Below are 17297 nucleotides of genomic sequence, written 5' to 3' on the forward strand. Positions count from 1 at the left end.
CATTAGGGTGTCATCATATTTTTTTTATTCCTCAAATTGCTCAATGATATATTATGTAGAATATCAAATAAAGGTTTGTGCGCCAATCTCCTTTGATAAGGTGTCTTGGGAAGATGATGGTGCCATATGTACATATCTTAATGAGCTAAAATCTAACATATTCCAATATGAAGCGCTTTATTTGATTCAGTAAGCCATTTGATCCATTCTGCAGGAGTAGGAGTGAATTAAACATCCTCATCTCTTACACTTCCCCAGAGAGAATTTAATTGGTGGAAAATAGGATAAAGAATGTGGAGTCTGATATTCAGATCTAAGTCTGGACCAGCCTCTCAGGTTGCGTCCCAAATGGCACTCTATTCCCTATATAGTGCACTAGTTTTGAACAGGGCCCAGACTTTGGCTTGCCCTGAAGAAAGACGTCCATCTTGAAAAAGTGGCAAACCGTATGACCCAAATCAAGCCAATCCATCATCGGAGGGGCTAAAATATTGCCATAATACCTGGATTACACATCCTTTTACCATTAAAACTCAGCCCTAAACACTGCTGTTATCACTAGTCACGGCTCATGCTGCTATGGTTACACTCAGGAAGTTAGCAAAGTGGAAGAAATGTGCCTGGTGATTCTAACATTTTCCTATCTTGCTGGGAAGCCGGGTGGTATCAGATACAGATGTAGGATCTTAATTTGATCAACCTGTTGCAAGAGAACTTTCCTGAAATGAAGGAAATGTAAAACTTGTCAAGTATTTCAGGTTTAAAAAGGATTTGTAATTTCCACTTTGAATCAGACTTCCGGCTTTGTATCAACCCTGACCAAAATAACCGTTAATTATTCACATTTCCTGCGGTTTCTGCAGGATACATTTCCTGGAGAAGCAAACTGACTCAAATTATAAGCTCACATCTGTATTATCTCGCAAGTACTGCTTTTAGGGTTGCAACTTTTTCCAGAATCAAGAGGGAGTATGCAGGAAAGAAATGCAAAACTCGCACCTGTCCTCATTCCTCGCACATATGATGATCATTATGCCACCATGGGGCACTGTGTAACCACAGAAGCACGACTTCCTTACATACAAAAACAACAAAAAAAGCTTATATTTCTTGTCCCTCCTCTCTTATTAAGAGATGGAGTCCAGACAGGCTACTTTAGGAAACTTCCTGAAAAGACATAGAGAGAATTAGCGAACACACACACACACACACACACACACACACACACACACACACACACACACACACACACACACACACACACACACACTAAAATGACCTAAAATTAATCAAAGCCACCAGCGCACCTCAGACACACACTAATCACACAAATGTATTCAAAACCTAGGCTCACCTTCAAGTCCATCAGTAGGTAGGTCTAGGCTACATTATAGCATAGCCTAATGCTAAAATAATGTTGCCTATCAAATTAATTGACAAGGAAAGTTTGAAGGGGGGAGAGAGGGACAGCGATAGTATTACTAGAGAAGTTGGTTATGACGTTATTATCCAAGCAAGTGACTTATTCTAGAGGAAGATATGTCCTTGGATCTAGACGATCAAAGGATACAATGATCACTCATGATTGGCTGCTAAATATAGGCTACAGGTGTCCCCATAGGTCTAATATTTCAATTGAGGAAATGTGATCATAATAGTGTACTTGATATGTGTTTATGGATGAGAAAGTGAACTTCCCATTTCCTAAAAACGAGCTCAGCGGGTAATGGGCATTCCCTGCTTTGCGATCTGTTGCCTACGTCAACAGCCAGAGGCCTAGGCACTTTTCTTTTCTATTGCACATTTAATTCAACTGACGCATTTGGCGATGTTCCACTTTAATTCATTGGCACAAAACGTGCATCAGAGCAAAATACTGTTTTGTCTCTGGCTTGCATAGCACAGGTGGTGGTTGTCTAAAATCACTGTAGGCTAAAATATATAGGCTAGCATACGAATGGTGGATTAATAGACCAGCCTATGAATTCACTTCTAACGTACACTTCTCTGTTCCCTTCTTGCACAATTCATGCATCTCGGGCTGGCATCTCCACTGGCCTCTCTCTCTCTTCCTCTCTCTATTCCTCTTACAGCTCTTGAACCAGTAGCCTAGCCCAATGCGTGTCCCAGAAGTAGCAATATAGTTTGGTCCCATATTTTGAGCGATGAAATATAAATACAGTATATACTGTATATATATATATATATATATATATATATATATATATATATATATATATATTATATATATATATATGAGGAAAGAAGCACCTTGATCTTGCTTGCTGGATATAAAATAGGCTACAGCGTTCACAATGAAATGGCTGGGAAGTTTGAATGGCCAGAGCTTCTCTGGTGTGATGTGATCACATTGGCTGGTGGTAGAAATGCAATAAACAAGGATTCCTCTATTCTCCCCACGCCCAATATTTATGTTCACAATGAAATGTATTATGTCACAATGCCCAATGTTAAAATGTTTCCAATCATATGTATGAATTAAGTTAGAACATTTTCCTATCAGTCTAACTTGCATAACCATTGTGATTGGATGATAGCTGCGAGGGTTATCGAATAAGGATCAAATCCTCTGATCTCCTCGGGCTCATTAATGATAGAATATTCATATTTGAAGATTGCTAAAGAGACTGGTACCGAGGCTACAGTTGATGAGGCATTTCAATCTAAAAATGCCATCCACAGCCTTAACCTGTTGGGGCTAGGGGGCAGTATTTGCACGGCTGGATAAAAAAATGTACCCGATTTAATCTGGTTACTAATCCTACCCAGTAACTAGAATATGCATATACTTATTATATATGGATAGAAAACACCCTAAAGTTTCTAAAACTGTTTGAATGGTGTCTGTGAGTATAACAGAACTCATTTGGCAGGCAAAACCCTGAGACATTTTCTGACAGGAAGTGGATACCTGATGTGTTGTATTACCTTTAAACCTATGCCATTGAAAAACACAGGGGCTGAGGAATATTTTGGCACTTCCTATTGCTTCCACTAGATGTCAACAGCCTTTACAAAGTGTTTTGAGTCTTCTGGAGGGAGATCTGACCGAACAAGATGATGGCCCATTAGACACCTGGCGCGCGAGTTCATGTTGGGTACCCTCGTTCCAATACGTTATAAAAGAGAATGCATTCGTCCACCTTGAATATTATTCATGTTCTGGTTAAAAAAGGCCCTAAAGATTTATGCTATACAACGTTTGACATGTTTGAACGAACGTAAATATATTTTTTCCCCTCGTTCATGAAGTGAAGTCCGGCGGGCTTAGATCATGTGCTAACAAGACGGAGATTTTTGGACATAAATGATGAGCTTTTTTGAACAAAACTACATTCGTTATGGACCTGTGATACCTGGAAGTGACATCTGATGAAGAGAATCAAAGGTAATGGATTATTTACATAGTATTTTAGATTTTAGATCTCCCCAACATGGCGGCTAGTCTGTATCGCAACGCTTATTTTTCTGGGCGCAGTGCTCAGATTATTGCAAAGTGTGATTTCCCAGTAAGGTTATTTTTAAATCTGGCAAGTTGATTGCGTTCAAGAGATGTAAATCTATAATTCTTTAAATGACAATATAATATTTTACCAATGTTTTCTAATTTTAATTATTTAATTTGTGGTGCTGACTTGAATGCCGGTTATTGAACATCAACGCCACAGTAAAACGCTGTTTTTGGATATAAATATGAACTTGATAGAACTAAAAATGCATGCATTGTCTAACACAATGTCCTAGGAGTGTCATCTGTTGGAGATTGTAAAAGGTTAGTGCATAATCTTAGCTGATTTATGGTTTTGGTGACGCCTGTCTTTGAATTGGCACAACATTACACACAACTCTTGTAAATGTACTGTCCTAACATACTCTAAATTTATGCTTTCGCCGTAAAACCTTTTTGAAATCGTAAAACGTGGTTAGATTAAGGAGATGTTTATCTTTCAAAGGGTGTAAAATAGTTGTATGTTTGAAAAATTTGAATTTTGACATTTATTTGGATTCAAATTTGCCGCTCTTGAAATGCACCTGCTGTTGATGGAGTGCACCACGGGTGGGACGCTTGCGTCCCACCTAGCCCATAGAGGTTAACAGAGTAGGGGGAAGTTGCCCATACACGTTCATCTTGGGTCAGCTTTGTATTTCCCCCACTAGTGGTTAAGGTTAGGATTGGGAGAGGGGAGGCTGATCCTAGATCTGTACCTAGGGGGAAATCACCGGGGAGCCTACTCAAAAATGTGGGGAGGAGATTCCCACCAGGACAAACCATTAGCACTATTAAAATGTCCTCATCGGCACACATAGTGGTACTCTCACCTGTGCCACCTCCTCAAAGTCGTCGTGCCGTTTTTGCAGTGCCCTGGCGCGGTGGAGGGACTTGCCCACGCCTGTGTGTTTGCTGAGGAATGCTTCTCCGTGGTTCTCTATCCAGTCCATCACCTGTACACAAGACAGACAGAAAGACACTCATGTTAACCAATGTTCTGATCAGCTCATGTTCCTGCCCTCAACCCCTAGCTCCAAAGGAGGCAAGACTCACACTGTACAGTCATGGCCAAAAGTTTTGAGAATGACACAAATATAAATTTTCACAAAGTCTGCTGCCTCAGTTTGTATGATGGCAATTTGCAAATACTCCAGAATGTTATGAAGAGTGATCAGATGGATTGCAATTAATTGCAAAGTCCCTCTTTGCCATGCAAATGAACTGAATCCCCCCCAAAACATTTCCACTGCATTTCAGCCCTGCCACAAAAGGACCAGCTGACATGTCAGTGATTCTCTCGTTAACACAGGTGTGAGTGTTGACGAGGACAAGGCTGGAGATCACTCTGTCATGCTAATTGAGTTCGAATAACAGACTGGAAGCTTCAAAAGGAGGGTGGTGCTAGGAATCATTGTTCTTCCCTCTGTCAGCCATGGTTACCTGCAAGGAAACACGTGCCGTCATCATTGCTTTGCACAAAAAGGGCTTCACATGCAAGGATATTGCTGCCAGTAAGATTGCAACCAAATCAACCATTTATCGGATCATCAAGAATTTCAAGGAGAGCGGTTCAATTGCTGTGAAGAAGGCTTCAGGGTGCCCAAGAAAGTCCAGCAAGCGCCAGGACCGTCTCCTAAAGTTGATTCAGCTGCGGGATCGGGGCATCACCAGTTCAGAGCTTGCTCAGGAATGGCAGCAGGCAGGTGGGAGTGCATCTGCATGCACAGTGAGGCGAACACTTTTGGAGGATGGCCTGGTGTCAAGAAGGGCAGCAAAGAAGCCACTTCTCTCTAGGAAAAACATCAGGGACAGACTGATATTCTGCTAATGGAGCTGCTGAGGACTGGGGTAAAGTCATTTTCTCTGATGAATCCCCTTTCCGATTGTTTGGGGCATCCGGGAAAAAGCTTGTCTGGAGAAGACAAGGTGAGCGCTACCATCAGTCCTGTGTCATGCCAACAGTAAAGCATCCTGAGACCATTCATGTGTGGGGTTGCTTCTCAGCCAAGGGAGTGGGCTCACTCACAGTTATGCCTAAGAACACAGCCATGAATGAAGAATGGTACCAACACATCCTCCGAGAGCATCTTCTCCCAACCATCCAGGAACAGTTTGGTGACGAACAATGCCTTTTCCAGCATGATGGAGCACCTTGCCATAAGGCAAAAGTGATAACTAAGTGGCTTGGGGAACAAAACATTGATATTTTGGGCCCATGGCCAGGAAACTCCCCAGACCTTAATCCCGTTGAGAACTTGAGGTCAATCCTCAAGAGGCGGGTGGACAAACAAAAACCCACAAATTCTGACAAACTCCAAGCATTGATTATGCAAGAATGGGCTGCCATCAGTCAGGATGTGGCCCAGAAGTAAATTGACAGCATGCCAGGGCGGATTGCAGAGGTCTTGAAAAAGAATGGTCAACACTGCAAATATTGACTCTTTGCATCAACTTCATGTAATTGTCAATAAAAGCCTTTGACACTTAAGGAAAGCTTGTAATTATATTTCAGTATGCCATAGTAACATCTGACAAAAATATCTAAAGACACTGAAGCAGCAAACTTTGTGAAAATTAATATTTGTGTCATTCTCAAAACTTTTGGCCACGACTGTACAAGAGACAGGCATGTTGGGTTCCAGGGGAAGACACACCACTGTCACTCTGTCAGCCTATATCACGACAGCAGTCTATCTTCAAGGAGGAAGAGGTGGTTTTGTGAACCGCTTCATCCAAAGTATGGAGGGTCTCTGAAATATCCAATAGCGTCATTCTCTCCTGATGCTGGGCTTTTACTTAGCCTGGGAATACTTTCACTTTAAGTTATATATCTCGATGGCAGTCAATGAGAAGGAAGCCAAATGTGCATTGGAAAGAGTAGACAAAGAGTGCTGTGAACTTCGCATAACTCCCCTCTAGAGTTCAAATTGAAACTGTTGCGTGACTAAACATGGTCGTCAGAATACCCAGCGCAGCAGAATTTACAGTGCGAGATGTTAATGAATAGTTGAGAGGTCATAAGATGAGATCATCTGTGTGGATTTGTGTTGCGTGTCCCTGTGGGTATAAGCAAACAGCATCTGGCTGAAACAGAGCACAGCAGAGCAGCACCCTGTGGCAGTGGCTTTTACCATTCTCTGGCAGACCTGAGTTCAAGCACTATTCTAAATCATTTCAAATATTTTCTCCGTGCTCGATTGAGCTTGCCTGGTGCAATGGAACCAATAGAATAGTCCCAAAATGGTAAACCCCGCCCACCTGGCACTCTAGGCAGGCTAGAGCAAACACTTAACATATTTGAAAGATTTCAAGTACTATTTGAACCCAGGTCTGTTTTTTTATTCCCTTTTCTAATAACTCTCTCTATGGTCATTTGAGGGAATGTGAAACTAAAGATTGCCTGTACTGCCCCACTTCAATTATCTTGTTATCCTGTGTTGTCCTCAAGTATAGCCTCCCTGTCTTGATCGCGTTTGCTTGCCGGCGTGTGTGTATAATTGCATGTGAGTGTGTGTGTGGGTGGGTGTGTTTGTGTGCGTGCGCTTGCCTGCGCGTGTGTGTATAGTTGCATGTGAGTGTGTGTGGGTGGGTGGGTGTGTTTGTGCGTGCGTGCATGTGCGTGTGTGTGTGTGTGTGTGTGTGTGTGTGTGTGTGTGTGTGTGTGTATAGTAGGAGATCCGAAGGGTCCTCTGATTGCGTGTGGTGTACAGGAATGTTTAATAAACATGTCAGTGGCTGAGCAGACAACTCTTGTTTTCCCCTGACTGATTAGAGTTGCTGCATGCACAGGAACAAGCAGGAGTCTAAAAGTAGCCTGGCTCGAACATGGTAAAACATTTTCACACGAACATGGAAAGGGGTGAGAATAGAAGAGATTATTATAAGAGATACATGTAATATATTATCTGTCTGAGGATACCATGCCTCAGACAGGAGGGTCACTTCTGGATTATTCCCTATGTAGCCCATACGACGCTGGTCAAAAGTAGTGCAATAAATAGGGAATAGGGTGCCAGCCATTTGGGATGTGCCATCAGTCTCGTGATGTCTCAGCAGTCACTCAACACCAAGATGATATGCTAGTTATGATGATGAGGAAGTGGGCTTGAAATATTGGACTCTGAAATAATACCCTATTATTCATTATTTAGTGCACTACTTTTGACCAGAGCCTAGGGGTCCATGATAAGAGTCACTGACTCAAAGCCACAAGAGGGTAGAACATATTTCAAACGTTGCTTGTTAGGGGGAGGTAGTTGCAGAAACGTTTAGTTTAGTCGAGTTCTTCAATAGTTAGATGCAACCTGTGTTTGTGATGCTGAAGCCCCATATCACTGACAAATCAGAGGAAAAGTACAGTACATGAAAATTACAGTTTCCTGGAAAAGTAGTACGCAAGAACATTATTCACCAGAAGCCCAATGCATAAAAACAAAGATGCCCTGGACAAAACCATAAAAGTAAACAGGACCATAAAAGAAAACAGAGGAAGCTGGAAAAACAGCAGGCAAAACCACTGGACGACTATTTTCTTGATTAAAACTCGAGGTCCATAGGAAAGAGTGGCACTTGTGAGAACATTGTGGTGCTTAACATGATCTTGGTCTAAATCTGTTAATTGTTCCTGGTATACACATACGATCCAAGCCCCTAAGGAGGCATTTGAAAAATGTACTGTACAGAAGAGGCTGCCAAAAGTGCTTTTTCTTTTCACCGTTTTATTTCTTATGACAGTGTATAAGTGAAAGCAGTCCTCAGTTCCTGGTTATATGATGGCCATAGAAAAGATAAAACAGAGGCTGCATCCCAAATGGCATCCTATTCCCTATATAGAGCACTACTTTTGACAAGATCCCTATGGGGACTGGTCAAAAGTAGGACACAGTATAGGAAATAGGGTGCACTTTGAGACGCATACAGAGGCAGTAAAACAAAGAAAAGACCATCATTTTTAGACTTACACTATGCCCAGCTAGCACATAACGTTCTGAGAACCATACGGCATGTTTTTTAGAGGTTGGTGAGAGCGTGTTTGTCCTATGTTTATTTTGAGTACAACCTTCCCACAACTTTCTGGGAATGGTTCAGGATAGTTGCTTGGCTTTGGAACATTCTCAGCACATTAAAGGAACTTGACAAATAAAGTATTTTGTTGGTATTTCATTACTTTAACAGAGCATTTCCTAAATGTTTGAACATGGATAGGGCTGTGGCGGTCATGAAATTCTGTCAGACAGTTATTGTCAAGCAAATAACTGCCCGTCTCACAGTAATTGACAGTTAATTAACATAAACAGCGGCTATTCTGTGTTGAGCGGTTAACAAAGAAAAACGTCCTCCTAAATGCTTAATTTAGAGTTATTTATGCAACTTTAGATGTGATACAAATTCTGGGCTATATGTTTTGATTTTTAATACATTCTAAGGCTGCATGATGCGATTCTAATGATGATTTGAAAAAAGTTGCAAAAAAGGCATTTTTGCACACTTCATCAGTCTCTCATTCAGAATATGACAAGCACTTGATACTGCTCAAATTTCCTAGTGGCATCCCCTTTGTGTGGCTGTAATGCCCCCTAAAAAAATCCAGGCCTTTTGTGGCCAGTTGCCATTGTGCCCTTGGGCTGAATATAATAATTATAATTCCCTTCTCCCGGTTGTGTGCACATGGCTCGCTCAGATATCTCAATTATTATTAGCCAATGCTCATCACGTAATCGGGTCTTTTTCATAGGCTATGAGTGAAGACAGACACATCGGGGATACAACTGAGCACGTCCTTATCGAATTCTGAGGTGCATATTGAAGATGTTGAATGAACTGTCCACATTTACTTTTCGTCAGCCAACAAGATGAGCAGGCCTAACGAACAGCGAATGCACTAGTTTATGTCAATCTACTATCCCCCATAGTACAAAAGTTGACCTATTCTATTCTGTGCGAGAAATAAATATTCCAAGCATAGATCCCAAATAATCCAACCACTAGCATCAAAAAACTTTTAAAAGCAATGAGGCTAACGCAACAAATCAGAACGTTTAGCTTCGCTACACTCGCAATAACATCTGCTAAACACGTGTATGTGATCAATGAAATTTGATTTGATTTAAAATGTTGATAAACTATTAGGCTATTTCATCACTTATAAGCACAGCAATGTAAGCACGAATGTTCCAAAATGGAATCAATTAATTGGAAAACACCATTCTCAAAAGTGACCACAAATGTGATTATGCATGTAATGCTTTTATAATAAAAGTACATTTTTATGGTAAGAATTATCTACCCCAAATTTGAAACTCACGCACTGTGTATGTATGCCAGTTAGGCTCTACACCTATTGTAAAGCGGATTAATGTGCTTAATTTTAATAAGTTATTTGGCCACTTTAGTTATGATACAAACCTTATCAAAATATGTAGGTGGGCATCATTCACAAGAGGTAATATAGAATTCACAAGTGATAGGCTAATATTGTCACCCATCAGACTATTCTTGATTTAATGTTGTTAAATATATTCGAAATAATATATGCGTGAAATTAGTTTTGATTTAAAATGGACCACAATCGTGCACCTGTCTCGAAACACGGGCAGGAAGAAAAAAATAAATGTCATCTATGCACATACATAGCGAATTGAGGACGATTTCCCACTGATAATGTTCATGCCAGCCATGCTATACTTGTGTTGTAAAGAGAAGAAATCTGCTTGCTAACTTGCTAAATTAGGAAAGTTGAGAAATAAATATAGTAGGCCTAGCCTATAGAAACTGATGGGATCCTCCTCTTTTGATAGAGGCCTTTAAAACTCTGTTTTCTCACGCAATTGCATAGCCTATAGAAATGTTGTAAAAACATGAGGCCATGGGCTCTCATGAAGTGTTTGATTAGACTCTCGATTACATTTGCATTGATTAGAGGGACAATAGAGTGCTGAGTACCAGGCAGTTAGCAAGTTTGGTAGGATTCTAATGACAATCAGCAGCATCAGAACTTGGATAAGCCTTATTACCGTGACTTAATCGGTCACGTGCAATTTATTATTCTGATTTATTTTTAACCTTTATTTAAATAGGCAAGTCAGTTAAGAACAAATTCTTATTTACCATGACGGCCTACCAAAAGGCAAAAGGCATCCTGCGGGGATGGGGGCTGAGATTAAAAATAAGAATAAACAAAATAAAAATATAGGACAAAACACACATCATGACAAGAGAGACAACACAACACTACATAAAAAGAGACCTAAGACGACAACATAGCATGGCTGCAACACATGACAACACAGCATGGTAGCAACACAACATGACAACAACATGGTAGCAACACAACATGGCAGGAGCACAACATGGTAGCAGAACAAAACAGGGTACAAACATTGTTGGGCACAGACAACAGCACAAAGGGCAAGAAGGTAGAGACAACAATACGTCACGCAAAGCAGCCACAACTGTCTGTAAGAGTGTCCATGATTGAGTATTTGAATGAAGAGATTTTTTACGTGTTTGTTGCAGCTCGTTCTAGTCGCTAGCTGCAGCGAACTGAAAAGACGAGCGACCCATGGATGTGTGTGCTTTGGGAACTTTTAACATAATGTGACTGGCACAACGGGTGTTGTATGTGGAGGATGAGGGCTGCAGTAGGTATCTAAGATACGGGGGAATGAGGCCTAACAGGCTGACAACACCGCTCACGTTGCAAAATAAATGTAGAAATCTATATTATTCAATTATTGCGCCAACAAGCGTCTGCGTTGCCAAGGGCTAAAATAGAAGTCAGTTCTATTTCTGACGCAGATCGAGTCCTGCCTCTCCCATATCCTCATTGGTTTATAGAAACAGGTAACCACGTGCCATCTCCTTATTGGTTATACCCACGTGGGTGACTGAAAGACGAAGAAGGTCAGCGGCAGTGATGCACCTAATTTATGAAAGTTGCCAATTGCAATATAAAGTCAAGAGAAGAAAAAGCCTGGAAGGAAGAGCGATGACTAGAAACGATTCGGTTGACCGTTTTATGTGTGGATTAATTGGCAGAGCAGAGGACCTTGTGCATTTCAGGTAAAATAACAACTCAATGTTTATATCCCAGGAAATATTAGCTAGCAACAGCAAGCTAGCTAAATAGGACAAATTAGCTAGCAAGTGTAAGCTAACTAGCTAAATTGGCATAAATGTTTATTGTTTCTCGACCTGTCCCCAAATTAATATAATTGGTTCAGAGTTTGTTTTGATATTTTAACCTGCGTGTCGTGATCTCGTTTGGTGTGGGGGGACAAAATACATTTATGCACGATGGCGCACGCGCGCAGACGGTTTGGGTTTCATGCAAGAGGGTTTTAGCATCAACCAGTGGGTCTTGCGACAGGTATACAGAGATGACCATAGTGCGTGATGTGTACTATAAGGAGCATTGGTGGCAAATCTGATGGCCGAATGGTAAAAAAGATCTTGCCGCTCGAGAGCACCCTTACCTGCCAATCTATAAATTACGTCTCCATATTCTAGCATAGGTAGGATAGTCATCTGAATCAGGGTTAGTTTGGCAGCTGGGGTGAAAGAGGAGCGATTACGATAGAGGAAACCAAGTCTAAATTTAACTTTAGCCTGCAGCTTTGATATGTGCTGAGAGAAGGACAGTGTACCGTCTAGCCATACTCCCAAGTACTTGAATGAGGTGACTACCTCAACCTCTAAATTCTCAGAGGTAGTAATCACACCTGTAGGGAGAAGGGCATTCTTCTTACCAAACCACATGACCTTTGTTTTGGAGGTGTTCAGAACAAGACTAAGGGCAGAGAAAGCTTGTTGGACACAAAGAAAGCTTTGTTGTATAGCGTTTAACAGAAAATCCGGGGATGGGCCAGTTGAGTATAAGACTGTATCATCTGCATATAAATGGATGAGAGAGCTTCCTACTGCCTGAGCTATGGTGTTGATGTAAATTGAGAAGAGCGTGGGACCTAGGATCGAGCCTTGGGGTACACCCTTGGTGACAGGCAGTGGCTGAGACAGCAGATGTTTTGACTTTATACACTGCACTCTTTGAGAGAGATAGTTAGCAAACAAGGCCAAAGAGCCCTCAGAGACACCAATACTCCTTAGCCGGCCCACAAGAATGGAATGGTCTATTTGAATGCCGTCATGACTCGTGACTGGAGGTGTGGCGGTCACCGTAACAGTCCTAAATACGGTTACATATAATAAGTTACCAAAATGTTTTCTAGGAACTTTCTCTAACTGGTTTGACAATGGGAATGTTCTCCAGTAGTTCAGAGAACGTTAAGAAACAACATTCTTCTGTGGGAAATTCTGTGCTTCAGCATAATGCTTCCTACAGGTTTCCTAATGATTCTATTTAAAGTCATGATTTCACCTTTGTTCCGAGAACTTAAAGAAACAACGTTCTTCTGTTGGAATTTCAGTACTTTGCATAATGTTTCCAACAGATTTCATCATGCTTCGTGTGTTGGCCGCGCACACTAATTGGTCATACCTGATCTTAGTGAGTTCTTGTTTCCTTTGAAATGGCATCTGTTTGAATAAATCAAATCAAAGTTTATTTGTCACATGTGCCGAATACAACAGATGCAGACCTTACAGTGAAATGCTTACTTACAGGCTCTAACCAACAGTGCAAAAAAGGTATTAGGTGAACAATAGGTAAGTAAAGAAATAAAACAACAGTAAAAAGACAGTGAAAAATAACAGTAGCGAGGCTATATACAGTAGCGAGGCTATATACAGGCACCCGTTAGTCAGGCTGATTGAGGTAGTATGTACATGTAGATATGGTTAAAGTGACTTTGCATATATGATAAACAGAGAGTAGCAGTAGCGTAAAAGAGGGGTTGGTGGGTGGTGGGTGGCGGGACACAATGCAGATAGCCCGGTTAGCCTATGTGCGGGGGCACCGGTTGGTCGGGTCACTTGAGGTAGTATGTACATGAATGTATAGTTAAAGTGACTATGCATATATGATAAACAGAGAGTAGCAGCAGTGTAAAAGTGGGGTTGGGGGGGCACACAATGCAAATAGTCCGGGTAGCCATTTGATTACCTGTTCAGGAATCTTATGGCTTGGGGGTAAAAACTGTTGAGAAGCCTTTTTGTCCTAGACTTGTCAATCCGGTACCGCTTGCCGTGCGGTAGTAGAGAGAACAGTCTATGACTGGAGTGGCTGGGATCTTTGACAATTTTTAAGGCCTTCCTCTGACACCGCCCGGTGTAGAGGTCCTGGATGGCAGGCAGCTTGGCCCCAGTGATGTACTGGGCCAAACGCAATACACTCTGTAGTGCCTTGCGGTTGGAGGCCGAGCAATTGCCGTACCAGTCAGTGATGCAACCAGTTAGGATGCTCTCGATGTTGCAGCTGTAGAACCTTTTGAGGATCTGAGGACCCATGCCAAATCTTTTTTGTTTCCTGCCCCGTCGATGAGAATGGGGGGGTGCTCGGTCATCCTTTTCCTGTAGTCCACAATCATCTCCTTAGTCTTGGTTACGTTGAGGGATAGGTTGTTATTCTGGCACCACCCGGCCAGGACTCTGACCTCCTCCCTGTAGGCTGTCTCATCATTGTCGGTGATCAGGCCTACCTCTGTTGTGTCGTCTGCAAACTTAATGATGGTGTTGGAGTCGTGCCTGGCCATGCAGTCTTGGGTGAACAGGGAGTACAGGAGGGGACTGAGCACGCGCCCCTGGGGGGCTCCAGTGTTGAGGATCAGCGTGGCAGATGTGTTGCTACCTACCCTCACCACATGGGGGCGGCCCGTCAGGAAGTCCAGGATCCAGTTGCAGAGGGAGGTGTTTAGTCCCAGGATCCTTAGCTTAGTGATGAGCTTTGAGGGTACTATGGTGTTGAACGCTGAGCTGAAGTCAATGAATAGAATTCTCACACATGTTCCTTTTGTCCAGGTGGGAAAGGGCAGTGTGGAGTGCAATAGAGATTGCATCATCTGTGGATCTGTTTGGGCGGTATGCAAATTGGAGTGGGTCTAGGGTTTCTGGGATAATGGTGTTGATGTGAGCCCTTACCAGCCTTTCAAAACATTTCATGGCTACAGACATGAGTGCTACGGGTCAGTAGTCATTTAGGCAGGTTGCCTTCGTGTTCTTGGGCACAGGGATTATGGTGGTCTGTTTGAATCATGTTGATATGACAGACTCAATCAGGGACATGTTGAAAATGTCAGTGTAGACACCTGCCAGTTGGCCAACACATGCCCGGAATACACGTCCTTGTAATCCGTCTGGCCCCGCAGCCTTGTGTATGTTGACCTGTTTAAAGGTCTTACTCACGTCGCCTACGGAGAGCGTGATCACACAGTCGTCCGGAACAGCTGATGCTCTCATGCATGCCTCAGACAAATTAACAGCTTTGTATGAGTTTAAAAAAAACATGGGATTCTAGCCCCATCCTGGTGGCACAGTGGACCAAACATGTGAATAAATAACAGAAGATCATAGGTTCGAATCTCATTGTCCCCGTGCAAAAATAAAAAATACATGCGATTGCATGATTAATGCCAAAGCAAATTAATTTCCTGGGGTCCAATCTGTGCTTGGAGTTCAAAACGGTTAAGCAATCAGTTTTATTAAAAGTTCAGAAAACATTATTTAATTACACTCAAATAACCTATAATTTCCTTTGTCAGAACATTAATAAAAAATCCCAGGAAAGCCTTCAGGGAACCATAGTAAAACATTCTCAGAACCTCCCTGCAACCTAAACATGTATGTCCCCAGAACAGGTGAAATGTTCACTTCAGTTCTCAGAATGTTAAAAAAAGTGAAGTTTTACTGGTTGGAAACTTATGGCTTTGTTCGCAGAACCAATGGGAAACCTGGGAAGTTCCCACAACTTCCAAGGAATCAAATGTGTTAGCTGGGTGAACAGCACATTGGGGTGGAGAATTTCTGACCTTCACGAATACACAGATACATAAAGCACCATCTTGCTGTTGCCTAAGTAACAGTTTATTTCATTTGAGTGCTATCCCTTTCATTCGTTATCCACTGTCACATAAACCTGAGTGAGAGTATCACTATATCTTACCCCTATCCAAAAATATGCTATACCTTGTGAAAAATGAGAGGAATGTCATTAGATTAACACAAATGTGGAGGGAGGAGAGTATAGAGAGAGCCCCAGGTTCCCCAACTCCTCTTAAATCTGGCTACAGTTATAGAGCAGATGACCTTGGATAGCGCAGAACTTCCTCCACATATCCTCCAACACCGCTTCCTCCTGACAATCCACTTGCAGTTGGAAGCCCAAAGTATTTCCACATCCCAAAATGGCACACTATTCCCTACCTAGTGCACTTCTTTTGACCAAAGCCCTATTGGGAATAGGTCACTAAATAGGGAATAGGGTGCCATTTGGGACACATCCTATGAGTCAGAGGCTTGAAATGCATTCCCATTAACACTGTCTGTTGCTTGGTGGTGCAGTGCAGCGCGACAGTCACTCATGTGCTCTGCTGATAACCCCAGCCCTGACCTGCTATTGTGGAGGCTTCTATCACTGACCAAGCCCGGCCTAGTCAGTAAGCCTAGAACAAAGGAGTACGTTTGATTATCTCTAAATTAGACCGCCCTGCATTCAAAATCAAAAGAAAAAGGGAGCGAGAGAGACAGAGAGAAAGGGGGATGCCTAGTCAGTTGTACAACTGAAGTCATTCAACTGAAATGTGTCTTCCGCATTTAATCCAACCCCTCTAAATCAGAGAGAAAGGGTGGGGGAGAGGGGCGGAGAGAGAAAGCATCATCTTGTCTTGCTAAACTGTTGACAGGCTAATCCAAACAGGAAAAAGAGAAGCTGTACCTACTCATATGAGAAAGAGATCTCTGGAGTAACAGAGATTATGGGAGTCTGCAGGCCCTGATACAGTCTGTCAACTGAGTCAGAGACAGAAACATTGCAGAAAGTAGGGGTGTCAAGAGATCATCTCAGCTCAATCTTATTGATTCACATTAAGTCACTCGCAATCATTGATGCAGTTATTCTTTCGCTTAAATAGAACAACAGTGCCTTCAGAAAGTATTCACACCCCTTGACTTTTTCCCCATTTTCTTGTGTTACAAAGTGGGATTAAAACAGATTTAATTGTAATTTTTTGGTCCACTTGCGGTTAACAACATATACAAAATACTCTGTAATGTCAAAGTGGAAGAACTTTGAACTTTTTAAAATTGCATTAATGGAAAATAAAACATTTTGGAAGCGATAACAGCTGAGACTTTCTGGGTAAGTTTCTAAGAGTTTTGCACACCTGGATTGTACAATATTTGCCCCTTATTCTTTTAAAACTTATTTAAGCTCTGTCAAGTTGGTTGTTGATCACTGCTAGAGAGCCATTTTAAGTTCTTGCCATAGATTTTCAAGCCGATTTAAGTCAAAACTGTAAACAGGCCACTCAGGAACATTCAATGTTGTCTTGGTAAGCAACTCCAGTGTATATTTGGCATTGCGTTTTAGGTTATTGGCTGCTGAAAGGTGGATTTGTCTCCCAGTGTCTGTTGGAAAGCAGACTGAACCAGTTTTTCCTCTAGGATTTTGCCTGTGCTTAGCTCTATTACTTTTCTTTTGATCCTAAAAAACTCCCTGGTCCTTGCCGATGACAAGCATACCCATAACATGATGCAGCCACCACCATGCTTGAAAATATGAAGAGTGGTACTCAGTGATGTATTGTGTTGGATATAACAAAAACATAATGCTTTGTATTCAGGACAAAAAGTTAATTTCTTTGCCACATGTTTTGCAGTATTACTTTAGTGCCTT

At 41.9% G+C, this 17297-nt stretch overlaps 1 protein-coding gene across 2 annotated transcripts in view; it reads right to left on the reverse strand.

Annotated features, from left to right (window-relative positions):
* The window catches only part of LOC106581831 (kalirin), a 292220-nt gene that overhangs the window by 132991 nt on the left and 141932 nt on the right, over positions 1–17297 (reverse strand). For both annotated transcript variants that reach the window (XM_014164228.3, XM_014164230.3), the window contains exon 10: positions 4342–4464. In XM_014164228.3, the coding sequence (XP_014019703.1) occupies positions 4342–4464 (123 nt within the window). The remainder of the gene's footprint in view (positions 1–4341; positions 4465–17297) is intronic.

The sequence above is a fragment of the Salmo salar genome, chromosome 21, assembly GCF_965601325.2.
Source record: "Salmo salar chromosome 21, fSalSal1, whole genome shotgun sequence".
Lineage (NCBI taxonomy): Eukaryota > Metazoa > Chordata > Actinopteri > Salmoniformes > Salmonidae > Salmo > Salmo salar.